Source organism: Manis pentadactyla, chromosome 3 (genome assembly GCF_030020395.1).
Source record: "Manis pentadactyla isolate mManPen7 chromosome 3, mManPen7.hap1, whole genome shotgun sequence".
Lineage (NCBI taxonomy): Eukaryota > Metazoa > Chordata > Mammalia > Pholidota > Manidae > Manis > Manis pentadactyla.
Genome location: NC_080021.1, coordinates 69,492,192 through 69,520,171, shown reverse-complemented (window position 1 = coordinate 69,520,171; position 27,980 = coordinate 69,492,192). Strand labels below are relative to the sequence as shown.

Genomic DNA, 27,980 nt, shown 5'->3' with positions numbered 1-27,980 from the left:
ATCAATTGGACCAATTTTCTATCAAGTGAAATTTCTAGAATATATTAGGTGAAAAAAAGGGAACACAGAGGATACAAAGTGTTTTCCCAAAAAGAAAAGGAAATAACACAAGAGTTTGCTTACTTCTCTGGGGGAAAACATACATGACAAACTAAAAGCTATTCAAAGAGGTTACCTATAGAAGGTAAGTCAGCAAAGAAGGGAATTTAAGAGTTCTCTGAGTAAGTATTTTACATAGTTTTGACAGTGACTCATGTAAATTTCTTCAAGTAAAAAAATTACACCAATAAAATAGTTAATACAAGAAACTTTAAAACACAGTAACTCTCATTCTTCATCCTTAGTAAGATATATTCTAAGGACACATATAATTGCAAACAAATCTTGAACTCTAATTAAAGTTTGTGGCTGGTAATGGCACACTGATGGTGACAATCTGGTTTTCACTGTGGGAAGAGAGATACAAATATGAATGCAGATATGAAAAGAAACCTTTTTGGCACTGGATGTGAGTTGGAACTATTGATATCAACTAGTGATTGTGTATCTCTATTCAATGGAAGGGCCTAAAGTAATGACTCCTCAGTCGCAATGAGCACACTTAGTACCCCAGATCTTGTTCTCTAAATACAACTGCCCATTAAAAAGATTAAAAAACTACATCTTTAAAAAATCTAGCTGATTTGAGAGCTGGAGCAAGGGGAAGTTGAAGGTGGACCTAGAACATCTGTTTCAGAAAACAAGGAAATTCTCAAAGGCTAATGGAATCACATCCAAAGGACCTTACAACTGGCTTGAAAGGACTCTACTGACCAGATCAGGAAGAATAATGATGGAAAAATATTTTAATAAGTTGAATAATAAAAGAATTCATGAGCTCATACTATAAATTTTTGAAGCGGGTAGAGCTCTTCTCCACAGAAAAATGTCAGTTAATGTTAGAATTATGAAATCTCTATACTGCAACCAATGTACCATCTAAGTAAGGTAACAATCATCAATGGATGCTAAAACCACTGAGCATATGGATCTCCATATAATCGCAAAGTATCACTCTCAGATTACTTATTCATTATATAGGGAAAAATGTTTCCTTATAATAAAGGGAGCAGTTGATAAAACATTATCACTAACAGGAGGGTAATTTATTATTATGTACCAGTTCACATGATGTAATAAGAAGTACTGACATTATTCAGTATGCTTGTCAAACATGTTTAATCTAAGTATGTTTATTGAAACCATCAAATCAATTCAAAATTTGGAATATTCTACAAGACAACAATTTTATATTCTTTAAAAAAAGTAAATGTTATGTAAGGGAAAAGGCAAGAGGACTTGTTCTAAACTAGTGAAACCAGAGACACAATCAAATGCAGTGACTATACCTAGATGGGACCCTGGATTAAAAAAGAAAAGAGGATATGAGAGGCATTCTGGGATAAATGGGAACATTTTAAAGCATAGTACTCATATCAGATATTCTTGAAATAGTGTTAATTTTCTTAGGTGTGAAAATGTAATTATAGTTAAGTATGAGAATGCCTTTATTGTTTTAAGATATATGCTGAAGTATTTAGGGGTAAAGAATCTTGATGCATATAACCAATTTTCAAATGGTTCAGCAAAGACAAGCAACAAACACACATACATGCATACATACGAATGTGTGCAGATCTACTTGACAACACATAAATGTAGACAATTGTTAACAATTAGTCAATCTAGAGAGAGGGAATACAGGTGTTCATTATACTCTTTTTTGAACTTTTCTCTAGGTTTGAAAATTTTCTATTTTTTTTGTAAAAAGCTGCAGAAAAATTAAAGAACTTTCACTTCACACTCTGTATGCCTTATTAGAGACTGGCAAAATTTTTTGTAAAGGGCCAGACAGTAAACATTTTAGGCTCTGCAAACTTCATGATCTCTGTTGCAACTACTCAACTCCACTTTTATAGTGCAAAAGTAGCTACTACAGGCAATACATAAACAAATGGGCATGGTTGTGTTCCAATAGAACTGTATTTACAAAAACACGCAGTGAGCCAAATTGGCTCTTGGAACATAATTTGCCAACCCCTGATATATATACTATCAGATTTTTAAAGAATGCATGGGCATACAATGTTCTTTTTTCCCTGACTATAAGTTTATAGTCTGCATTTTTAAAAATTCATACTCTCCAAGATCATGGTCTCTTCTTTAGTCTCTACACTTTCCCGTTTGGTAATCTTATGGTTTCAACCAAAGGACTCCCATTTATAGCACCTGCCTTGCTACCTTAGGCCAGACTTCTGTATTTCTATTATATACTTCATTAACAATTCCACATACATGAAGCAACCAAAGGTCAAATTCAGTACGTCAGAATGAAAATTACTACCTTTTTTCCCAAGCCAACTTCCCCTAAACATGATTCAATTCTACCAATAGTACAACCATCCAACTAGGCTGAAAAACTGGGAGACCAACAGTGAAGAAAAGAGTTAACATAGCAGGACTAAGACGGCCTGTCTTTAGAAAGGCCTGCTTACAAAGCTGGCCCTTGGCTGGCACCTGAAAACTCACAGTTTGGGAGGTATCTCACTATTCCAAGAAGTAGTAAGAGTAGCTCACTATGTCTAAACTACACAAATAATTTGGTTTACGCTGAACACCAGCTTTCCTTCAGGGAATCTGGAATTTTAGTACATGCAAGTACAGGGTGCCTACATGAGCAGCCTCCAATAAAAAACCTTGGGCACTGAGTCTCTAATGAGCTGCTCTAGTAGACACCACTTCACAGTTTTATAATGGAAGAATTAAGAGCTTCCTGTGTGACTTCACTGGGAAAGGGCTCCTGGAAGTGTGCACCTGATTTCCTCCAGACTTCGCCTCATATGCCTTCTCCTTGTTCTTTTTTCCTTATCCCTTTATATAGTAATAAATCATAGTAGTGAGTGTAACTATATGGATAAGTCCTGTGAGTCCTTCCAGTGAATCTCCAAACCTTGAGGTAATCTTAGGGACCTTTGGCACATCTTCTCTTTTTCACCTAGGTATTTAATTAGTTGTAAAATATTGTTGATTCCACATCCATTCTCTCTCACTTCTCATTCAGTTTTTCTTCTCCACTTCTACTGTTACTGTCTATTTAGGATTAGATTACTGCACTGGTCTCCTAGTTACTGGACCTCCTATAAGTCCAAAATCTTAAACCTGGAATTTATAACCATCCACTGGCTCCAAACTACTTCTTTAACCTTATTTTCCATTTCATGACAGCACATACTCTATACTTCAGCTAAATCATCACCTGTCAACTTCCAAATCACCCTCTACTCTAGACTCTGGCTAATAGAGTTTCCAGGATATCATACTCCCCCTCCCCATACTGCATGAATCCATACAGTCTAAGTTCTAGTGGCACCTCTTAGGTCATTTTAGCTAGAAATAATCACTATTTTTTTTCTGAATTTTAATAGGATTTTAGTTACTTCTTTCTAATGGCACTTATCAGTTTGTATCTTGTATTAGTCTTATATACATACATTCCAGAACCCCTTTCCTACAGAGAATGGTCTATCTTGGCTTAACTTTTGTATTCCCTTACAGTGCCATGCAACTGTACACACTTCATAAGTTATTTGTTGGATGAAAAGATGAATGGAAAAATGAAAAAACGAGAAGGCAATCACATGAATGCCTGTTCTAGTGTAATACAAAAGGAGGAAATAAATTCTTAGAAATCATGTTATACGTGGGAGTTAGGTATGGCTGAAACAGTACTATTCTCATTCAAGAGACATACTGTACATTTAATCACACTTCTAGAAGTACATGTAGCAAGGCACCATGCTTAGACCTGTGCAAGACACCACGAATTAAATAAGCTTCAGTGGATTGGTTTCATATCCAATCCTATCTATAACGCAATTTATGAAAAATGGGAGTGAAATCCCTAACAAATTTTAAAACATTTTTATAATACATTCCATAAGATAGGAACAGATTTTGTATCAACTGTGACTTGTATGTGGTAATAAAGGTATAAGAAATCACAGTTTTTCCAAAAAGGATATGAAATACTAAACACCAAATCAATTTAAACATTTTCTAATTTATAAAATTTGGCACATTTAGGAGAATGGAGAATATACTCCTGCCCTTCTCCCACCAAATGCAAAAACAAAAAGTGATCACATCAATCATTTTGTTAATGAGGTGGGGAATAGGTTTTCATAAAAGACTATAACTGAAGCTGGAGAAAAGGCAGTACTCCTATATAACCAAAAATACTTACACATTTTTTCTACAGATACACTAATTTGAGAGAGCTTACATTTTTGTCCTTTTTTCCTCACATTTTATAAAAGTGTCCAAATAATCAGATGAAATACTGCAAGACAATAAACTAATTTTGAATGAAATATACTACCTCCAACAACGATGTTCACCATTTCTTCTACAATGCTCTGTACAATGTCTTGTGGCTTTTCCTCACAGTCATGGTTTTCTCCATCATATAATATGTCATTTTTAGATAATGCTATAAGAAAGAAAATTCAAGAAAGTATTATTTTAATTTTGGGGTAACTTTTACTAAACACCTGTAATGAAGAACTTTCCTAAAAAATTAAAATTAAAAAATCAGATATATGAAGCTAGAAGCTATTTATTACAAGTTAAACCTTCAAAATTTTAAATATTTTAACTTTTAAAGTATTTTATAAAGTTGGGTCAATTTCAACAATGATTCATTTGCCAAACTACTGAGTAATTATTCAACTTGTGAATATTTTAGCATATTCCTTTAAGAAGCAAAAATTTTTAGTTTATTTTCAATGCAACATTTCTAACATGTCACACACACTTGTCAAATAATACATTAAATGTAATTATAGCTTGCTTTGATAAATTAGGCTTATCAATAATAAACTCATCATTGTACTCTAATATAGTAAGGTCCTGGAAGAAGGAGAGAGAGGGCCATATGGGCCTCCAACAGTGCTTTCCAGCCTTTCCTTATTTCATTCCCAAAAGAATCTACATATCCAATGTAAAATTATCTTTAGTAAATAAAAAAGAATTAATTTCCCAATTTAACATTAATCAACAGATAAAACTGCCAATCATAACTTTGCAACAGCCTAAGAGAAACTGATAAATGATACTCCAGCTAGCTTATGAAGATCATTACAGATAAAAACAGGATTTCCAGTGAGTTTTGAAATGTTGCATATATCTCAGGAAGGCTTGATTAGCACTTAAGATGCTTTGGGGTCTGGGACCCTGTTTTGGGAACCACTGCCCTACACCAAATGGCATCGGACTGCCTATCAGCTGATAGTGCTGCTGCCTGCACTCTCATCCCCATTCACACTACTATAAAGAGCTACTACTTATAATTCTGGCTTCCAGAAGCCTATCTTCCCTTTTTTCATTGCTCCTAACCTATGCTGTATTCTACAAAATACTGAATGCCACAAAAGGAAATCTGGTAAGTGAGCATATCAAATGAGTAACCTTACTTTATAAAAAAAATCTGAATGCAAGAGCATTTGAGGAGTAAAAACACATAAATGTTTTCACAGGTAAATTTTCCACCATTCTTACACTTCGTATTTCTGTGCTCCAATTTGGCTAAAATAACCTGAAGTCTGAAAATCTGAGTTTCAACATAACTAAATGCAGTCACTAAAAAGTATACAAAATGACTAGTGAATCAACAGTCAATTCTCACATAAATTATCTGACAGAAATAGATTAGAATAACAGTGGGCCATATTTATTACACATAGGAAATGACTGGAGAAGTTAATTATTGTGTTCAAAGTCCAAAGCTAGTAAGTGATAGAGATGTGATTCAGAAAAGGTAATCTAACTCAAGAACATGTACTCTTAACCAACAGCTCTTGGGAAAAAGCTTCACTTATATCTGCTGTTGAGAGAAAAACATCTTTAAAGTCAAAATAACCACGGCTATGCCACAGGAAATTGAGTCTTATTTATAATTCTGTATCCTGTAAGGTACCTACAGTTGTATCTTATACATCGTAGATGCTTCTTTTCCTTGGATCTCAGCCCATGTTGTTTTTTCTGTTGGAAAATTTCTGAAATTTTCTAGCTAGCCAATTCCTACTTCTATCCAACCAGACTCAGCTAAAACATCATCACTTTCTTTACAAAAGTTATTTCCTAACTCTCCTCAGCAGAATTACCCTGTGCATGGCACTTTCAGGATTTTTATATTAGTACCTTAACACACCTGACCAATCCAGGAAGACCATGACTGCCCTAAGAGCAATGGCTGTTATCTCTATCAGCTTTTTAACCCCAAGTCCTAGAACAGTGCCTAGGACACAGTATGCTAAATCGATATTTGATAAATGCATAGATGAAAAAATGAAGGAATAAATAAAGTCCCAACTTTTTTAGAGACTAGCCCTTTGAATTAGTTTCTTTGTAAGCTCACAGTGTAAGTAGGGGAAATTTTCGCAAGGGCAGGCTAGAAAAACAGATCAGATCAGCAGTACAGATTTTCTACTAGCTTGAGTACTGTGAGTGCTTGTTTTATCAAAATTATCCCTTTTAATAAACAGGCATCCATCTGTTCATGCTACTGCTGATGGTTCACGTCACTATCAGACTTCAGAAAAGATGTGGTTAAAAAAAAAAATCAAGAGCTGAAAATACGTTAGAGAAATCCTTCCTCATAGTGAAGTAAAAACACAGAATTCAGATGAACTGTTAGTAAGATTGAATCATCCTAGCTCTGTAGAACCACAATGGATAGACAACATTTTTTAACACCTAGCTAAGGAGGAAAAAAGGGGACAACCAAACTCCTTGGCAATGGTATAGAACAATTAAGCTAAGAATGTTTGAGGAAAAAAAATTACTTCATATGATTATTTTTAAAGAACAAACTTGTAAAAATAAATAAATCTAATTTTTGTCACCTTATTTCTTTCTTATAAATTTACTTACAAAAAGTACTGTCAGAGAATATCTCACTTTTAGTGACTATCACACATCAGAATATAAAAATAAATGACCTTTTTCACTATCAGGTGTTCCTCGTTAGGTTTCTTTCTATATTTAATTTCAGTACTTTTTTGGCTATAATATTTTCTGAATAACATAATGATGCCCTAAAATTTTCATTCACATTTCAAATAACCTTACTAAATAGCTCTCTTGTTACCTGTGAAACTTATTATAAGAAAACCGAAGTTCCTATATAAAATGCTAACAGACATTTGTGACCCTTTTTAGTAACACTGTCTCCTCCAAAGCAAGTTTATAAATCATACTGCTCATGAGATGCTAATGAAGGCATGGTATCTTTAATAGACGTCCTGTGCATTGAAGTGAAATGAACTTTACCACCCAGGATGGAAAGTTTCTACAATTACACAATGTGTCTGATATCTATTAAAGTTGTATTACCTTTTCTAAACTTTGCCAAAAACATTCTTACACTCTTCCTACAATACACTCACACCCCTCCCCAACCACAAACCCTTCTCAAAAAGATTACTTTCAGCGGCAGTTGCCTGGTCAGCTTCAGTCTGTTCATTTTCTGCACTGGAAAGATCAGATCCATTTTCAGGTTCTGTGTCATCCTGAAGGCTTTTATCCACATCATTTATATGGGGACCAAGGTCCCCTTCGTGTTCTTGGGACAGATGATCAACAGCCTGAGGGGGCAAGTATCTAAGCTGAGGAGGTTCAGGCTCATGATGGCTCCCTGGGGACTGCAACAGGTGATGGTGTTGCCGGTGCCTTTCTTTTTCCATTTGTTTGGCTTCCTGCAACTGGAAAGATATAGAATTTCCAAAATTAATAAAATAAGTTGTTTAAAATTTGGAGGGATGATGTTACATTCAACTATAAATTCTTTATATAAGGTGCCAACTTGTCTCTAGACTTAGAAATTGGAGTCCATCAGAAATAAAGAACATAAAATATATTAAAAACATGCAAAAACAACTAATGACAGAGAAATATGCAAGAGCTAAAGGATCAAGTTGGGAGGGAGAATACAGAAATAAAACAATCTCTGGAAGGACTTATGAGCAGACTGGATGAGGTGCAAGGGGCCGTTAATGGAACAGAAATCAGAGAATAAGAATACAGAGAAGCTGAGGCAGAGAGAGATAAAAGGATCTCCAGGAAAGAAAGAATATTAAGAGAATTGTGTGACCAATCCAAACAGAACAATATTTGCATCTCAGGGGTACCAGAAGAAGAAGAGAGAGAGAAAAGGGATAGAAAGTGTCTTTGAAGAAATAATTGCTGAAAACTTCCCTAAACTGGGGAAGGAAATAGTCTCTCAGACCATGGAAGCCCACAGACCTCTGAACACAAGGAACCCAAGGAGGACAACACCAAGACATGTAGTAGTTAAAATGGCAAAGATCAAAGACAAAGAGTATTAAAGGCAGCCAGAGAGAGAAAAAAGGTCACCTACAAAGAAAAACCCATCAGGCTATCATCAGACTTCGCAACAGAAACCTTACAGGCCAGAAGAGAATGGTATGATATATTTAATGTATTGAAACAGAAGGGCCTTGAACCAAGAATACTGTATCCAATGCGATTATCTTTTAAATATGAAGGAGGGATTAAACAATTCCCAGACAAGCGAAAGTTGAGGGAAACTGCCTCCCACAAACCACCTCTACAGGATATTTTAAAGGGATTGCTATAGATGGAACCACTCCTAAGGCTAAACAGATGTCACCAGAGAAAATCACAGCAAAGAAAGTGGAACAATCAAATACTAACTAAAGGCAAAAAATAAAATCAACTATGCACAAAAGCAGTCAAGGGAAACACAAAAGAGTACAGATTAAAACACCTAACATATAAAGAATGGAGGAGGAGGAATAAGAAGGGAGAGAAATAAAGAATCATCAGACTGTGTTTATAATAGCTTAATAAGAGAGTTAAGTTAGACAATTAGACAGTAAAGAAACTACCCTTGAACCTTTGGTAACTACGAATCTAAGGCCCGCAATGGCAATAAGTGCATATCTTTCAATAATCACCCTAAATGTAAATGGACTGAATGCATCAAACAAAAGACACAGAGTAATAGAATGGATAAAAAAGCAGGACCCATCTATATGCTGCTTACAAGAGTCTCACCTCAAACCCAAAGACACACAAGACTAAAAGTCAAGGGAGGAAAAAGATATTTCATGCAAACAATAGGGAGAAAAAAGCAGATGTTGCAGTACTTCTATCAGACAAAATAGACTTCAAAACAAAGAAAGTAACAAGAGATAAAGAAGGACATTACATAATGATAAAGGGGTAGTCAAACAAGAGGACGTAACGATTACAAATATATATGTACCCAATAGATGAGCACCAACATATGTGAAAGAAATACTAACAGAATTCAAGGAGGAAATAGAATGCAATGCATGCGTTCTAGGAGACTTCAACGCACCACTGACGTCAAAGGACAGATCCACCAGACAGAAAATAAGTAAGGACAGAGAGGCACTGAACAACACAGTAGAATAGTTGGACCTAACAGACATCTACAGAACTCTACACCCAAAAGCAATAGGATACACACTCTTCTCAAGTGCACATGGAACATTTTCCAGAATAGACCACATACTAGGCCACAAAGAGTCTCAGTAAATTCAAAAAGATTGAAATTCTACCAATCAACTTCTCAGACCACAAATGTATAAAACTAGAAATAAATTGTACAAAGAAAACAAAAAGGCTCACAAACACATGGAGGCTTAACAACATGCTCCTAAATAATCAATGGATCAATGACCAAATTAAAACAGAGATCAAGCAATGTATGGAGAAAAAAGACAACAACAGCACAAAGCCCCAACTTCTGTGGGACACAGTGAAGGCAGTTTTAAGGGAAAGTATATAGCAATCCAGGTCTATTTAAAGAAGGAAGAACAATCCCAAATGAATAGCCTAAAGTCACAATTACTGAGATTGGAAAATGAAGAACAAATGAGGCCCAAAGTCAGCAGAAAGAGGGACATAATAAAAATCAGAGAAGAAATAAATAAAATTGAGAAGAAGAAAACAATAGAAAACATCAATGAAACCATGAGCTGGTTCTTTGAGAAAATAACAGAATAGATAAGCCCCTAGCCAGACTAATTAAGAGAAAAAGAGAATCTACACACATAAACAGAATCAGAAATGAGAAAGGAAAAATCATGATGGACCCACAGAAATACAAAGAATTATTAGAGAATACTATGAGAATCTATATGCTAATAAACTGGAAAACCTAGGAGAAATGGACAACTTTCTAGAAAAATACAACCTTCTTAGAATGACCAAGGAAGAAACAGAAAATCTAAACAGACCAATTGTCAGCAACGAAATTCAACTGGTAATCAAAAAACTACCCAAGAACAAAATCCCTGGGCCAGATAGATTTACCGCTGAATTTTATCAGACATATAGAGGAAACATAACACCCATTCTTCTTACAGTTTTCCAAAAAGTAGAATAGGAGGGAATACTTCCAAACTCATTCTATGAAGCCAGCATCACTTTAATACCAAAACCAGGCAAAGACCCCACCAAAACAGAAAATTACAGACAAATATCCCTGATGAACATAGATGCAAAAATACTCAATAAAATATTAGCAAACCGAATTCAAAAATACGTCAAGAGGACCATAAACTATGATCGAGTAGGATTCATCTCAGGGATGCAAGGATGGTACAACATTTGAAAATCCATCAACATCATCCACCACATCAACAAAAAGAAGGACAAAAACATCGTGAATATTTTCATAGATGCTGAAAGAGCATTTGACAAAATTCAACATCCATTCATGATAAAAACTCTCAGCAAAATGGGTATAGAGGGCAAGTACCTCAACATAATAAAGGCCATATATGATAAGCCCACAGCCAACATCATACTGAAGAGCAAGAAGCTGAAAGCCTTTCCTCTAAGATCGGGAACAAGACAGGGATGCCCACTCTCCCCACTGTTATTCAACATAGTTCTGGAGTTCCTAGCCATGGCAATCAGACAAAACAAAGAAACACAAGGCATCCAGATTGGTAAAGAAGAAGTCAAACTGTCATTATTTGCAGATGACATGATATTGTACATAAAAAACCCTAAGGACTCCACCCCAAAACTTCTAGAAAAAATATCTGAATTCAGCAAAGTTGCAGGATACAAAATTAATACACAGAAATCTGTTGCTTTCCTATACACTAATGATAAACTAGCAGAAAGAGTAATCAGAAAACAATTCCATTCACAACTGCATCAAAAAGAATAAAATACATAGGAATAAACTTAACCAAGGAAGTGAAAGACCTATACCCTGAAAACTACAAGACACTCTTAAGAGAAAGTAAAGAGGACATTAACAAATGGAAACTCATCCCATGCTCTTGGGTAGGAAGAATTAATATTGTCAGAATGGCCATCCTGCCTAAAAAATCTACAGATTCAATGCAATTCCTATCAAAATACTAACAGCATTCTGCAAAAAACTGGAACAAATAGTTTTAAGATTCAGATGGAACCACAAAAGACCCCGAATAGCCAAAGCAATCCTGAGAAGGAAGAATAAAGCAGGGGGGATCTCACTTCCCAACTTCAAACTCTTCTACAAAGCCACAGTAATCAAGACAATTTGGTACTGGCACAAGAGCAGACCCACAGACCAGTGGAACAGGACAGAGAGTCCAGATATTAACCCAAACATATATGGTCAATTAATATACGATAAAGGAGCCATGGACATACAATGCGGAAATGACAGCCTCTTCAACGGCTGGTGTTGGCAAAACTGGACAGCTACATGTAAGAGAATGAAACTGGATTATTTTCTAACCCCATACACAAAGTAAATTCGAAATGGATTAAAGACCTGAATGTAAGTCATGAAACCATAAAACTCTTAGAAAAAAACATAGGCAAAAATCTCTTGGACATAAAATGAACAACCTCCTCATGAATCTATCTCTCCAGGCAAGGGAAACAAAAGCAAAAATGAACAAGTGGAACTATTTCAAGCTGAAAAGCCTCTGTACAGCAAAGGATACTACCAAGAGAACAAAAAGGCATCCTACAGTATGAGAGAATATATTCAGAAATGACAGATCCGATAAAGGGTTGACATCCAAAATATATAAAGAGCTCACACACCTCAACAAAGAAAAAGCAAATAATCCAATTAAAAAATGGGCAGAGCTGCTGAACAGACAGTTCTCCAAAGAAGAAATTCAGATGGCCAACAGACACATGAAAAGATGCTCCACATAGCTAGCTAGGCATCAGAGAATTGCAAATTAAAACCACAATGAGATATCACCTCACACCAGTAAGAGCCACCATTCAAAACACAGACAACAACAAATGTTGGCAAGGTTGTGGAGAAACGCAAACCCTCCTACACTGCTGGGGGGAATGTAAATTAGTTCAACAATTGTGGAAAGCAGTATGGAGGTTCCTCAAAAAGCTCAAAATAGAAATACCATTTGACCCAGGAATTCCACTTCTAGGAATTTACCCTAAGAATGCAGCAACCCAGTTTGAAAAAGACATATGCACCCCTATGTTTATCACAGCACTATTTACAATAGCCAAGAAATGGAAGCAACCTAAGTGTCTATCAGTAGATGAATGGATAAAGAAGATGTGGTACATATACACAATGGAATGTTATTCAGCCATAAGAAGAAAACAAATCCTACCATTTGCAAAAACATGGATGGAGCTAGAGAGTATTATGCTCAGTGAAATAAGCCAGGCGGAGAAAGACAAGTATCAAATGATTTCACTCATGTGTGGAGTATAAGAGCTAAGAAAAAACTGAAGGAACAAATCAGCAGCAGACACAGAACCCAAGAATGGACTAATAGTTACCAAAGGGAAAGGGACTGGGGAGGATGGGTGGGAAGGGAGGAGTAAGGGGGAGGAGGAAAGGGGGCATTATGATTAGTATGTACAATGAGCGGGGGCATGGGGAGGGCTGTACAACACAGAGAAGACAAGTAGTGACTCTATATCATCTTACTACGCTGATGGACAGAGACTGTAATGGGGTATGTGGTGGGGACTTGGTGATGGGGGAGTCTAGTAAACATAATGTTCCTCATGTAATTGTAGATTAATGATACCGCAATAAAAAAAATAATTAATTAATTAAAAAAAAAAGTAATGGTGGTTACTTTGTAGGGGGATGGAAACTGGTACACACAAACAGAGATGTTAAGTCAGTTCGTATCTTCTCATTATTTTTGGTGTTTTAATGATGTGAATATATTACCTAAACAAAACTAAAAACTAAACATTTCTATAACATTTCCATACTTTCTAGAGCAGGATTTCTCAACATCAGTACTACTGACATTTGGGGTGGATAATTCTTCGTGGGTTTTTTTTTTTGGCGGGGGAGAGGCTATCCTGAGTACTGCAGTGTTTAGCAATATCCCTATCCTCTACCACCATGTGTCCTAACAGTCATGACAATAAAGTGTTTCAAATCAGTTCAAAATAACAAGTTAGAAGTTCATTTTTAATTACAAAGACCTACACAATTAAAAAAACAAAAAAAAGTTTCCATCTGATTTCTTAAACCCCCAAAACATATTTCATCAATATAAATGAAATATTTTTAAAGGCTCAATGAATAATTTTATACCAGAAGAGATCAAATTAGGAAGTTGTATATCTACATTCCACTCAATTGAAATAATGGTATCAATTCATAAATACTCCCATGAGGATGACATCAGTATCTTTCAAATTCTCTTTGTGAAGTAAAAACATTTTATACAAAGTCAAACAAGTCAGTATATCTCAGAATAAAACAAAACACAATACCATAGATACCCATTAATTAAAACTGCAAATAAAAGACATACTTCTCTACAGGCACAAATATTTCACTATAGTATCTATAAACTCTTTTCTGTATTTGATGCCTGTGGTATTCTACACAATCTCTCTTTTTTTAATACTTACTGCTTGGTTTTCCATGCGTGCAAAAATAACATTGAGCATCTGAGTAAGAGTAGCTTTGGCTGTTGTCTGATTGATGAGATTTTTGCTTGCTAGATAGATATTGTAACATGTTCTCACAGCTTGCAGTACAGTTCCTTCATGAATTTCTATATGTTGAGATGTTACTGCAGTAAGTAAAGCCTTGAGAGAAAAAAAAAAGTAACTTTCTCCATCCAGAGTTTCAGCCCAAAAATATATGATTATTTTTATATTAGAATAAAAACTTTCAGATACCACTGAGACTTTTAGGTATATACTAAGAGAATTTCTACATACTTTGAGTATATTATCAACTGTTAAAATATTTTGTTTTCCTCATTCTGGTAGTAGTTTCCATATAATCCTCCCAAACCCAGAACACTAGAAAACTAATTTGTTTGACCCAAGTTTCATTTTAATATTTAATTTAGTTTGTTAAAATGCAAAGCATTAAAACTGCCATAGTAAACAGAGATATTCTTCTTAAGATCTATTGGAAAAGACTGTAAACTTTGGAGGACACACATTGTATCCACTTATTTACTTAGATTTACTAAATTTTGAAGATATTTACAAATCTTTTAGAATAAAGCATTTAAAATAATCCTAAAGTGAATTCTTCAGTAAAGTGAACCTTATGTGTATTTTCACACATTTAGGTTACTTCAAATTTTTCAAAAGCAAGGACTCACAACTTTTGACCTTTTATGTTGTACAGTGCTATGCAGAGTCAGCATTGAATATATGCTAAATAAGCAATGACAGACATGAAATTACGAATGAAAGGCAACAGGTCAGACAGCTTTTTAAGAATAAAGATATTATATAGCCTTGTGAAATGAATATGGATATGAAATTGAAAGGCTCAGAAGGCGCTACAGCCACACATGAAGGAACACTTCATACATGTAAACAATTCCAGAAGTACTAATAATACAAGAAAATTGTACTGATATATATTAATCTACCACTGTTAGGCAGAAAAATAGGTATGAGCAGGGTGGAGAGAGAGTAAGGCCAGTAATGCCCACTAAAATGGACTCAGAGTTAACCAGATAAAACTAGAGAGCCAGAAAAGACTCAGAGTTAATGAGTTAAGCAGTTGAAGGTCCAAAAGCCAGGAATAACTTGGAATGACCAGATATTCCCCAGATAAAGAAAAGTATCTGAGAGCAGCCCATGTCTTCATTGTGTCAATAAGATCATGCTATTTTAAGATTTACTTTAGCCTGCTAAAAGGCCCAGCCTATTCTTTAACAACCTGTATACTGTTTCTTTCCTCCTCCCCCAGTGCCTAATCAAGCAACTTTGTAATCAGGGCAGGAGATAAGCATCATAATTAGTTTTCCAAAAAAGCCCAGATATAAACAGTATAGTAAGGACAGGAAAGATTCCATCTTAAAGCTAAGATTCCATTTTAAAAGCCAGGAAGTTAGGAAGTAAAATTCCTGACATATTCTTTAGCAAACAGACAGTAACTCAGTCCACCTTGAGGGCAGGGCAGGTGGTCTTGATTGATATGTTCCCAGGGGGAAGCTGCTATCCTGGGGAGGAACTGGATCAGTAAGTTCCTTATGTTAATTTTGCAGAATTACCTGGGGAACTGATAGAGGAAAGGAGGCACTGTGTCTCTCACCAGAGATAAGCATCTTGAGACTACTTGACAAGGCTACACCCCCTAGCCCTTTGTTACATTCCTGAAAAATCCTTAAAAGAGGGAACCCCCAACCTTTCAGGGCTCCTCCTCTCTGAGGATGTCTGTACTTTTTCTCTCTTCAAGTAGGTAACTTTAAATAAAACTTTTACTCTGCTTTACTACTGTGTCTCTGTCTTTCAATTCTTTGTTGTGGTGGGGACAAGAACAGAGGAAAATAACTCAAATCCCACTCCCCTACCCCACTCCCGACCACTACCATTAGCAGTAACATTAAGAATTCAATATTTATAACAGACTGAAAACACAACTGAGTGGTTGTTCTTTAAAGGAGTCTAATCATCCAAGAATGTTACAGCACAAACCCAGGACAGGCCTTAGCAGATCTGGTACAAAGGAATCAGGAAAGTTGGTTAATGAGTAGACCAAAGGGTGAAGACTGGGTCTAGAAGACAGACTCCTGAAGGGTCCAATGGTGCAGAAGAAACTAGAAGAGTCACAGGACCTTCACAATGGACCCTAAAGCTCAAAAGATGGAATATGTATGGTAAACATGTCAGAAACTGAAAAGTCTGGGAGACTTGGGGACTCACGCCAAAATTGGGACCTTCAAAGTAAGAGATTTGGAAATAGTCTTCTTCTAACAAATTCTTGGCATTCAATAACAAAATCTCTTCACGTATGGGATCTAAAATGCACCCAAATAACCTCTATTACAGCTGCAAAGCACTGCTTTTCCAAATTTTTAAAGCTTAAAGTCTTCTGATTTGAAAATATAAAGATGAATTATAAATTCATTTTATGTAATTAATTACCTTTATTATTTGCAACTGAACTCCTTCATCTGTTTGAGGACCTTGGAAACAGCCACAAATTGTTTCAATAATTCTATCTATTAATTTTTTGCCTGGTGTTGTACTATCTGGAGCATTGCCAGTCAAGTGCCCATAAGCAATAAGTTTCTGAAATGGAGAAAGAAAATAATGATTCTAATTAAGTTAATATATATGCTAATCAAATATGTATCAAAATTACAATTTACAACTGAATATATATTAAACTTTTTACATAAATGCATTAAATGCATTTTGGCTACTTATAGCCAAAGTTACATGCCAACTTCTGAAGAAAGCTTTATTAGCTAAAAACATGAAATTATTTACACTCCCAATAACCACAAAAATAGAATAACCACAACAAAACCATCAAGCAGTACTTTCAGAAAGCAAGGCTTCAGAACATGTCTCTAGTGAGTTAGAATAAAGAGCTTACTGCTGTCTATGTAAACATTATTGATACTGCTTTTGTGAAAGCTATCTTAACACACTTAAACGATCCAAAACCTCTTTCCAAATCAGATCTGTGAATATTCAGAAAACCCAATTTCCATACACTAGCTGCAATAAATCAGAGATTTGTTCATTCATCATTACCATTATAACCCTGCAAGGAAGGGCTTGGATATTATAATTTTAATTTTAAAGGGAAAAGGTTACAAATCAAATGATCTTATCCTTAATGTATTTTAAGAACAAATCATATTTTCCTAGCCACTGATTTGTTAAATAGGTATAATCCCCAAACAGTGAAAACACCTGAAAAGAGGAATGACCCCTGTATTCGTCTGTGTATATAAAATGGCAAGAAAGATTTATGGAATTTTTCTGACATAAATTAATGTCAGACCTAAAGTCCAGAAGTGAATATAAAAAGCTGGCCAGTGTTAACCTGTTGTTTTATATAATACAATAGGCAATTAGTAAAATCATATGCAAATGATTTAGTAAAACTCACTGTAAATAATGATGAATGTAAAGCCAGCAGCAGGTTCTCTTGCATTGCATGGAGAGAAACACTGACCAAATCAACACTTTCATTAATGATCATCTTAGTAAAGAGTGTGTCTCACTAAGCTAGCTAACGGTTTTTATTATCCTTTTAAACTAATTGCAACTATTATTATCTCTCTTGAATATAAGCAACCGTTTGTTTTCTTACCACAAAAAGAATATTCACGGCTTTCATGGAAAATGTCTGAATCATAAATTGTGAGTAGTGATGTTTAGAAACATTCAAATTAGATGGTTTTTAGATACTGCCATTTTATACATACCTGTAAACAATCTAGAGATGTACTGACTATACGGGGACATTTGGACTGACATGCCAATTCAAAGGGTAGGAAGTACTTGTCTGCTTCAATAAAATTTGTCTTTGATTTCACTGGTGGAAGAGTGCTTGATCCAGCTTTTGCTTCTCCATGAGGAGGGCTAAAGGAAAAAGAAGAGTCTGATTAGAACATCAAATTTATCACATTTATGATAAATTCATATAAAAACACAGAATTTCAGTTCTAAAAGGACCTTTGCTAAAACAGTCTTCATCTTCCCATAATTCATGAGAAAACCAAAGCCCAAGAAGTTAAGTTATTTGCTACAGGTAAAAGCTAATGGCCAGAGTGTGACTAAATGCAAGATTATCAAAGAAATTGAAGTTACTTTAAATAATTATTCAGGTTACTAAATAATTATTTAGTAATCTTTCTAAATATAAATGAAAGTCTTTAAGCAAAGACTTTAAAGCATATCTTATAGTATTTCAGAAATACCCTTACATAGTTACATATGAGATCTTTTTGTATTTGAAAGTATGCTTACAAGTATAAGTATTTCTTAACTGTTTTTCTAATTAATTATAAGGGTCACATGCAGAAAACTTGTCACATTAAAAACATGATTATATCATTATTTTGGCCAAGGCTGATAAGTTTGAAAATTATTTTTACTAAACAAAAGAAATCCCACAAACCTCTGTTTTTCAGTTTCCGCTTTTATTTCCTCTGGGGAAAAAGAAAGAGGCATACATTAGAAAACAACATCAGAAAGATCATTAAGTCATTTGTTTACAGGTTTTATAAACTGATTTGTAGCCATCTACAAGAAGTTGGAAAGAATGCAAAGTCCAAAGAAAATCACATACTAAAATAAAATTCTGTTGTGGCTAAATGTATTAATTTATATGAATAAAATAAATTTTATAAAACTATACAAAGAATATAAATTAACCATAAGGATAAGTAGTATTGTGGATTACTATATCCCAAAGCATTTCCTTTTCTCAAAATAGTTTTTTCACCCCGAAGGAACTATTTACATTAACCAGAAGCATTAATATTTAAGAACAGAGTATTATGTATGCTGTATTCAAGTCACAAAATATACAGCACAAGTTGAGTGAGGAAAAAAAATAACATGCCACTCTTGTGATATCTCAAGATTATTAGGCCAGAACTGTAACTTCTTGCCAGGTACATATGTGCTGATATTTAACCAGTATTTTCCCAATTATGGTTATTATAAAACACACATGCTCAATTTAATGGGAAATTTTTCTTTTGCTGTTTATACCTATAAGAGATGAGGTAAATTAGATAAATCCCAGCTGCAATAAAAGAGTCTTAAATTTAATTGATAGATTAGGGAATTTGGTTAATTGACTAAACCTGTCTGAAATTTGGAAGACAAGCATCAAATGCAACATTAATACTTACTATTAATGAAGCCAACAGTTGTTGAGAACTTACTATGTGCCAAGCACTATTATATTTTACACATACTAACATATTCAAACCCTCATAACAATCCTATGAGTTCTGTACTGTCATATCCTCACTTTAAAAGTCAGGAAAAATTGAGGCACAGAGAGGTTAAATAACTTGCTCAAGGACTGCATGACTTGGATGTGTGGCTAATCAGGTTTCAGTATGTTTTAAAACTAGGTAATCTAATTTCAGATCCAATTTTTTTTTTTTTAACTCTTCCATACATAGGTGTATCTATGAATACCGAGCAAAACGTTAAATTTTGGTATTATATACAACTGCTAGCCTATGAATTTAATACCTATTAAAAACTATCATGTACTGGGATACTATGTTAGGCCCTTTATAAAGTGATTTTGTCAAACCACTTTGTCATAGATAAACTATTATCTACTCTGTGCCAAGCACTTTCTGTGTTTGGTATTTCAGTCTATTCTCTGAGGACCAAAGCTCTTCCCATTTAACCAGTGGCAGGAGGGGAAGGGAAACAATGTAAAAATAATTTGTGTAGGTATTTAAAATAATAAATAAAAGTTCACATTATCTGATGTTAAAGATCTGCATATGGCTACTAAAACTGTACAGTTCACCAATACATATAATTAAACATAATTTGAATCATTTTTAAAAATATAGTATGGATGAGGGGAAAATGATGTATTAACTGCCTGAAGTCTTCATAACAAAATTTAAAGCATTAGTTTTCATTTAAAAATATCATTATTATTTAAGAAGCTGAGGTACTGCTAAAAATCAGACAAGGTAGAAAAAAGATGAAAGGAAGGGAAAAGGCGGAGATGGCAGTTTTTGTGTAAGATATATTTTCACTTATAAATTAGTTAGGAAACAGTATATTCTGGTTAAGGAAATAATACATTCATTGAGAATATCAGAGGTGGTATAACATTTTAAAGAGCACTGTGTTCTGATACCACCTGTCACAAAGTAACAACTGTGTGACCTTGAGGAACAACCTTCCACTTTACTAACTACCAGAGGACTGCAAACATCCTTTCTATTCTAAAACATGGGTCAACAACTATGGCTCACATACTAAAGGCAGCCCTCCAACGTCTTCCTACAGCCCATGAACTTAAGAATAATTTTAACAGTTGAACATGTACAACCAATTTGATGCTAGGGCACTAACTCTGAAGCCCAATGAAGAGTAACATTATCACCTTTAAAAGAATTCCTTTCTTCTCATTTGTAGACCAAGATTACACAATTTATACTCAATTATTTTGAATTTCATCAATAAAAACATTTGTGTAAGTTTGTTTTGTCTTGGTATTGTAAGTACTTTTATAATATTCTTGATTTTTCTCCTTGGCCCACAATGACCTTTACAGGTAAGGTTTGCTGGCCTTTGCTCTAAAACATTGTGGTTCAAAAGATCCTATTAGCTATATGAACCATTTTATTCTACAGTTCCACTATTTTCTAAATGTTCATATTTAAATAGTCTAATTAAAACACTCAACATGAGCTATATTGAATATAAAGTTTCTCTGCTAACTCACATGGTTCTAGAATTTCCTTCTCTTCCTTTCCTTCTTTCCAATCCATCCATCTTGATATTTTAAATTAACAAGAAGGCATGGTCTGTTCAAATGGATCTTGGTAAGTTTTACAAAGCAATAACACACTAACTCTTAATGTATCTCATTTTTAAATTATCTTGTACTAAGTATCTCCCCCCCGCCCCATTTCCCTGTGAAAGAGAGTTTCTAATGTTTTGACAAAATCTTTAAAGATCACAAAACAATTGCAATTTTCCCACTGATTATTAACATAGCTTACATGGTTATCTTTATGGTCCTGCTTGTATTTTTATAGTCCCACAAGGACTGTCTGTACTCATTTTAATCTATTTCTTTTCAAACCATTCAAGGTCACTTAAACTGAAAGACACTATCACTAAAAGGAAATCAGGACTAATAAGACAAAGGGCAATGAGGCAGAGAGAATATCAAAATATCAAGAGGAACAATATTATAAACCACAGTAGTATTTTAAAACAAGCTGAAAAATTTAAAGAATATGCAATATTACTTTATTTGTGCTGCAGCAATATAGAGTTTAAAACACCTTTCCACACTGTTAGGCTGGAGGAAGGAAAAACAAGGACATGCAAACAGAACAAAGAGATGCCATAGGGGGAGAACAGACCAGACCCCAAGGTCTGTGCCTTATATGGAAAGGGGACAGCTCTTCCCGAATTCCATCCTTCTGATGTACCAACTAAGACCTGGATGTCAGCCTCCTCCCTCTTGGAAGGAAAGAAGTTTCTAGTTGTCTATTATGTCACCTTTAGCAATCATACCTCTCCACCACCCCTAGGATAGCTTGCCCACTCATCCCTCTCCTAATCCCTTATAAGACCCCACCACCCTGACCGGGTGTGACTTCCCCAGCCTGTAGTACCCAGACCACAGAACATCACCCGGGAGTGGCATTCAAATAAACCACCTGGCCCTTTGTTGCCTCTCTTCGCCTACTTATTTTGGCTAAAATTTATCTTACATTTGGTGCCGAAACCCGGGAAGGAGCGTGAGTGCAGGGCCCCGCCCCCTCCTTCCCCAAGCCAGGACCTCAGCCTGCTCTCCGCTGCATGGATAATTTTCCGGTGAGTCCCTCAGTTTTCCCCAGTATGTTTCCCTCCCTAACTCCATTTCACCTGGCCGGTTAGAAATTGTACGTACGTCCAGGTGGCCCACCCTCTGCGGGCATCCGGCCCGCCCCTGGCCCTGTGGTATGGGAGACGTCCCTACTCCAGGCCCCAGGACGTCTGTGGACATCCGGCCCGCCCCTGACCCTGTGGTGGGGGAGACATCCCTCACCCAGGCTCCCAGGACATCTCCCGACTTGGCGCGCTTGGGACACTGGGCGCTCCTCTCAGCGGGATTAGTTGGGGAGTGGCGCAGACATGGGGAACCAGCCCTCAAAAGCAGAAGCTCAGACCCCACTGTGGTGTCTCATTTCTAATTTGGCTACTCTATATTTGTCCCGTTTCACAAATAGAAGCTAGTCTTTCTTTGCTCTGAGGCTGGGCCTCAGTATCCCTTGGACAATCAATCTCGCTGGCCCACTGAGGGAACTTTCAATTTTAGCCTCCTCACCACCTTGATTAATTATTGCCACTGGAGCAGAGAGTAGAGTGAAATCCCATATGTGCAGGCTTTTTGGACTTTGCACTCCCGTCCAGACCTTTATGTTGTGTTCAATGACTCAGGTTCTCCTGGCCCGATCTCCATTTAAAGATTGTCAGCCTATTACTCTGCTCAGTCCTTCCTTTTCAGATCCGCCAGAAAACCTCAGTCGCCTGCCTCCCTCAGCTCGCAATCCCCTTCCCCTCTCTCCACCACCATCTTTAAGTCCTTTGTCTTCACACGTGTCGCCGCCATCTTAAAGTCCTACATTCTCAACCATGCCGTTGTCCTGCTCTCCTCTTCCAGTGGCTGCACCACCCCCTCCCCCTCTCCTTCCTCCTTCACCGCCCTCTTTCCCCACCAGAACACACTCCTCCTGCCCTCTGGTTCCAGAAGCCATGGACAGGAAGCTGAAGAGAGAGGGAAGGCAATTGAATATCAGTGACTCAAGTCTTTATATCAGCTTGTCTGTCTGTGTATATGTTTTTGTGTGGGGGGTGTTGCTGACTGTAGTCATTGTATCTCAGTTTGTACGTTTGTGTGTCTAAGTGTATAGATGAAAAATATTTCGTTTAAAAACAAGCGCTTCTGAAAATTGGGCATTATAAAACTTCCAGAAAATCTGATAAAAATGTTAAGCATTAATGCTAATTTGGGTTTGGCTGAGGCAGGCATGTCCTTGTTGTCATCAGCTGCCTGTTTACCTAAGGTCATTTAAGTCAATGTTATCTGCTAAATCTTTTAAGAATAAAATGCTTAAAGGCTTGGCTTTGCCTAATATTCAGTAAAAGTTTTGTAAGTAATCTAGCATAGTTGCTAAAAATAAGTAAACAAGCCTAGCAAATAAATATCTTAATAATAATATTGTATTAATGTATAACAGTGTATATATATATGCAAACAGCCAGAGAATTCTTGTAGTAACCAAAATTCTTAAAGTTTGCTAAATTATATAGACATATTTTGTGCGTAATAAGAAATTGTGCTATAAAGTACATTTCCAAAAATGATAATATACATTCATAGATGTATCAATCTGAGGAATTCTAGTGTAACAGTTTACAATAGCCTGCTTCTCAGTGTTCACTAAAAATTAAGGTACCTAATGGTTTTAAGTTCTAATTAAAACTACTTAAAGTAATAAGGAAAACATTTCTGCATACTAAAGAATGTGTCTTTTGATAAAAGAAAGTAACTTTGTTCTAAAGTACAGCTGTTTATTTAGAGGGAGAAATCTAAATGTAAAAAGGTTGTAGAAAGTTTGTGGAAGAATTTAATATGGTCATGCTATATAAAATTAAAGCAAATGAGTCTTAGTATCAAGTACACAGCAAAATTAAAATTTTGTTTTCAGTTAAAAAGACAAAGTTTTCTTAACTGTTAGTCTGCTCCTAATATTGAAAAATTGCAAAAAGTTCTCTAATCGTTTTATCAAAGCAGTTTCTCATGCTTAAAGTCTCAATGGGTTGTATTTAAGAAAATAAGATCTTAATATTAAAAAGACTAAAAGCTAAAGTTTGCTAACAACTCTGTAACCTTCTTTATTTGCCTTTGAGGTATTTTGTTGTCATTCTAGTTAAATAGATAAGTATTGCTTCATGGCAACCTATAATCCTATTTAAGCAAGTGCCAAAGAAACTTTCTTCTGACAATTTCCCAAAATCAAATTCAAAAAGGTACTTTTACCTCTAGTTAACTCTGATATTTTCCAGAGGGTCCCCAGAACATGTCAGAGGAACTTTTTCTCATTGGAGAAAGTATTTGGCTAATTTAGCTTATTTATCTAATATATAATTACCTGCTTAATTACCTAGAAAGCACTGTCAAAAAGAATAATGCTAAACTTTGTTATTATATGTTTTGTGTTACAGAAATATCAGAATTTCCTTATGTCAACTGTCTTACAGTAAGCTCTCATCAAATCTTTAACCATTGTCATTTGTAAGTCTTTTATTATTTATAGTCACTGTTTTATTACTCTTAAGCTAGTAAAGAACTAGATTTCAGCAGAACAGGTATTAGTTACAGAGGATTAAGTAAACTAAGGGAGATGATTTTGTGGCTTTTTGTTTCAAATGTTGTTGATAAAGTTTTTAAAGCTTTTTCTCTTAAGCTGACAACAGTTTAGTAAATGACTGCCTTTATAAGCAGAATTGAAACTTTATCTTTCTCTCTACCTGATCCCTCCAGAATTTAAAAACTCTCAGTGACTTTTTATATTTCATGGCAATATGTTTATTTGCACAAGTTCAATAAGAATCTGCTTTCCTTGTAAGAGGAACAATTAAAAACACTGGTTATATTACCAAGGCTTTGACTGGAACATCATACCTGAGAGACACGTGTGTAAACTCAGATATGAACAGACAGCTTTAAGGAACTAAGATTGACTTTATAAAGCCAACAAAGCCACTTAAAAGAACTGGCCTAGTACCTTGCTTACAGAGTTCCCAGCAGCCTTACCAGGTGAGTAAGGAAGGTCACTCACTGCCTGGTAGGTGCAGGAACCTCAAGAATGTCTTGGGAACCTCAGAAAAGAGAGAATTCACCCAAATCTACAGGTACTGCAGGCACAACCTGATGGCAAGTCTGGCTTGGCTTTCTAGCCTCAAGAAGCCTTTAAAAGCCCAATCTGAAATTCCTTACAAAAAGTTCCAGCAAAGCATATTTAAAAGAGCCTATGTAATCAATTGCTCTTCTTGCTGCACTTATGCAAATAATCAAGCCAACTGTTAATTATTTTCTTAATCTGGCTACTTCTAGTAAAAATAAAGGTGATTTTAGAGAAAAGTATTATTTCAATAATGCAGCCTTATCTATACTAAATCCTAATACTAATCATTGAGATGTAAACTCGATCCAGAATTCCAGTTTCCCATAATGGCCTGGCTAATGCCCCTACTGGGCCCCTTAATAACAGTTTGTGGTTTACTCTTAGTTGCCCCTTGTGTCCTCAGATTCCTCCAACAGCGGGTAACCCAGATGACCCGGGTTGCCACCAACCAGATGTTACCTCACCGTTACGCACCTCTTCCCACTAAACCCCCTCCTTCGGCCTAATACCAGCCTCAAACCCCCACAACGCCCCTTGTCAGTCAGAAGTAGCCAGATCGAGTCGTCGCCCATTATGACCAAAAGGCTGGAATGTTAGGCTGGAGGAAGGAAAAACAAGGACATGCAAACAGAACAGAGAGATGCCATAGGGGGAGAACAGACCAGACCCTAAGGTCTGTGCCTTATATGGAAAGTGGACAGTTCTTCCTGAATTCCATCCTTCTGATGTGCCAACTAAGACCCGGATGTCAGCCTCCTCCCTCTTGGAAGGAAAAAAAGTTTCTAGTTGTCTATTATGTCACCTTTAGCCAATCATACCTCTCCACCACCCCTAGGATAGCTTGCCCACTCCTCCCCCTCCTAATCCCTTATAAGCCCCCACCTCCCTGACCGGGTGTGACTTCCCCAGCCTGTAGTACCCAGACCGCGGAGCATCACCCAGGAGTGGCATTCAAATAAACTACCTGGCCCTTTGTTGTCTCTCTTCGCCTGCTTATTTCGGTTAAAATTTATCTTACACATACATTACCTAATTTTATCCTCAAAGGACAATTCCTCATATTATGGATGAGGAAACTGGATCAGATTAACTAATGGCTTTAAGGTCAGATAGCTAGTAAGTAGTGATTCAGAAACAAGTTTCTCTAGTCTTACTTAAAGCAGTGTATTACACACTACACATGTGCTGTATTTAAGTAACCTTCTATTAACTGATACAACTGAAATGAAATATTCATTCTACAATTGTCTCCCCTGAGAGTTTCAGCTCTGGGCAAGTTCATTTTGGATTTGGTAAGACCAAAAAGTGACAATGGTATGTTGGTGGTAAAAGGGTTTATACCCAGCTTTATGTTCATGGTGGCAGGTCAAGCACTAGAATCCCATCCATCTCTGGGTAAGTCTGCATGCTGCAAGCTGGTCTCTACCTCTGGATCTCTCTGCAGCTTTGTAGCCCTGGGCAGAGCTCTTTACATAGAGTCAGTAATAACTTACTGCCCACACATGTGCAAGCAGACCAGAGTCAGGTGAGAATTCTGGCCACAGAACTCCATTTTCTCTACACTCCAACCCTTCAGGATTCTTGCCTCACAATCTACACGCCCTCAATCTTCCGTGATGGTACCTGTGCAAGAAAGCTGGAACACTGTAACCAATTTCCACAATAACAACAGAGGCTACAACAATATATAAATAACAACAAAAATTATGATACAAATAACAAAAGAAACTATGAGAATCCTCAAACCTGAGGAGATCGATTGCCACCAACCTGTATTCAAACCAGATTATATTTGCAATTGTATAAGTGAGGAAGCAATGTGTATTAGCATGTCTACAGAGCTCAATGACCCTTTCCCAGGATTTTCATTCAAATGCTGTAGCACTGTCTGTAAGTGGACTGACCATCCCCATAGACTATTAGTGTCTGACTTCAGGCCAGATTTTAACAAACCATTGTACCTCTCTATCATGCCTGCCCTGATAGCATTATGGTACATGAAACTTCTACTTTATCCCTAATTGTTGCACCCATTCTTGCAGTGCGTGTCCAGAAAAGTGAGTGCCTTGATCACTCTCAATTACCTACAGTTGGCCATAAGCTGCAAAGAGACACTCCAGACTGCTTTTGGTCATTTGCTGGTCTGTATGACATGCAGGAAAAGCAACAGAGGTCCAGTAGCAGTGTCCACACAAGTCATGGCATATCAGCACCCTTCTGACAAAGGCAAAGGCCCAATATAGTTTATCTGCCACCTGATGAGAGGCATCAGCCCCTTAGCTATTGTCCCATGTTGCTGTGGGACTTAGTGTTAAGTCCCCTTTAGGGCATAAAATGCACTCCTACCAGGCTTTGCTGACTTTTTCAAAGGTCAAAGGCAGGCCCCACCAACGGGCTACAGTCCACGTTGTCTTCTGCCCTTTATCAGGGCCATCTGATGATGGGCTCCATAGCCAGCAAGATGTGGTACACGACAGCCAATTATTTCTTTATTAAGGTGTACTGTACCTCTGTTTCTTTCCAGAGTTGTGACCAGAATCCAATAGGTTGGCAAGTTCATTCAAGCCAGTGCCAGAGACCCCAGCCATAACCATTTTAGTCACATGGACATCCAGCTCACAGGGCCTTGACAGGTTTGTCTCATTCAAAACCTGCCCAGTCTTGACTGTCCGTTTTGTAACAGCAAAGGTAATTAATTGCACGTTTCATCCCAGCCCCACCTGACACCCTTTTGTACCAAATGGTATAAGGGCTTCAGAATTTGTGCCAAGTGCAGGATAAACACTCTCCAGTAGCCTAAAAGACCCAAAACCTCTTGCAATTATGCCACATTTGTCTGTAAGAGAATCAGAAGTACACATATCATCACACACAGCATTAGATGCCCTATTCCCAATGGGATTCAGACTTATTTCACTCTTACAGCCTCACCCCTGCATCCATCTATAAGAGTGGTGGGGGTCCTGGAAAATGGCTCAACGTTGCCATAAATCAAAGAGCATTCACCTCCTGTGT

The 27,980-nt window shown here is 36.4% G+C and overlaps 1 protein-coding gene across 2 annotated transcripts in view; it reads right to left on the bottom strand.

Annotated features, from left to right (window-relative positions):
- Window positions 1-27,980, bottom strand: part of ARFGEF1 (ADP ribosylation factor guanine nucleotide exchange factor 1) — a 144,574-nt gene that overhangs the window by 78,361 nt on the left and 38,233 nt on the right. For both annotated transcript variants that reach the window (XM_036886251.2, XM_036886252.2), the window contains exons 2-7: window positions 18,467-18,497; window positions 17,772-17,928; window positions 16,474-16,620; window positions 13,987-14,166; window positions 7,523-7,799; window positions 4,418-4,528 (exon numbers count right to left, since the gene is read on the bottom strand). In XM_036886251.2, coding sequence (XP_036742146.1) covers window positions 4,418-4,528; window positions 7,523-7,799; window positions 13,987-14,166; window positions 16,474-16,620; window positions 17,772-17,928; window positions 18,467-18,497 — 903 coding nt within the window. The remainder of the gene's footprint in view (window positions 1-4,417; window positions 4,529-7,522; window positions 7,800-13,986; window positions 14,167-16,473; window positions 16,621-17,771; window positions 17,929-18,466; window positions 18,498-27,980) is intronic.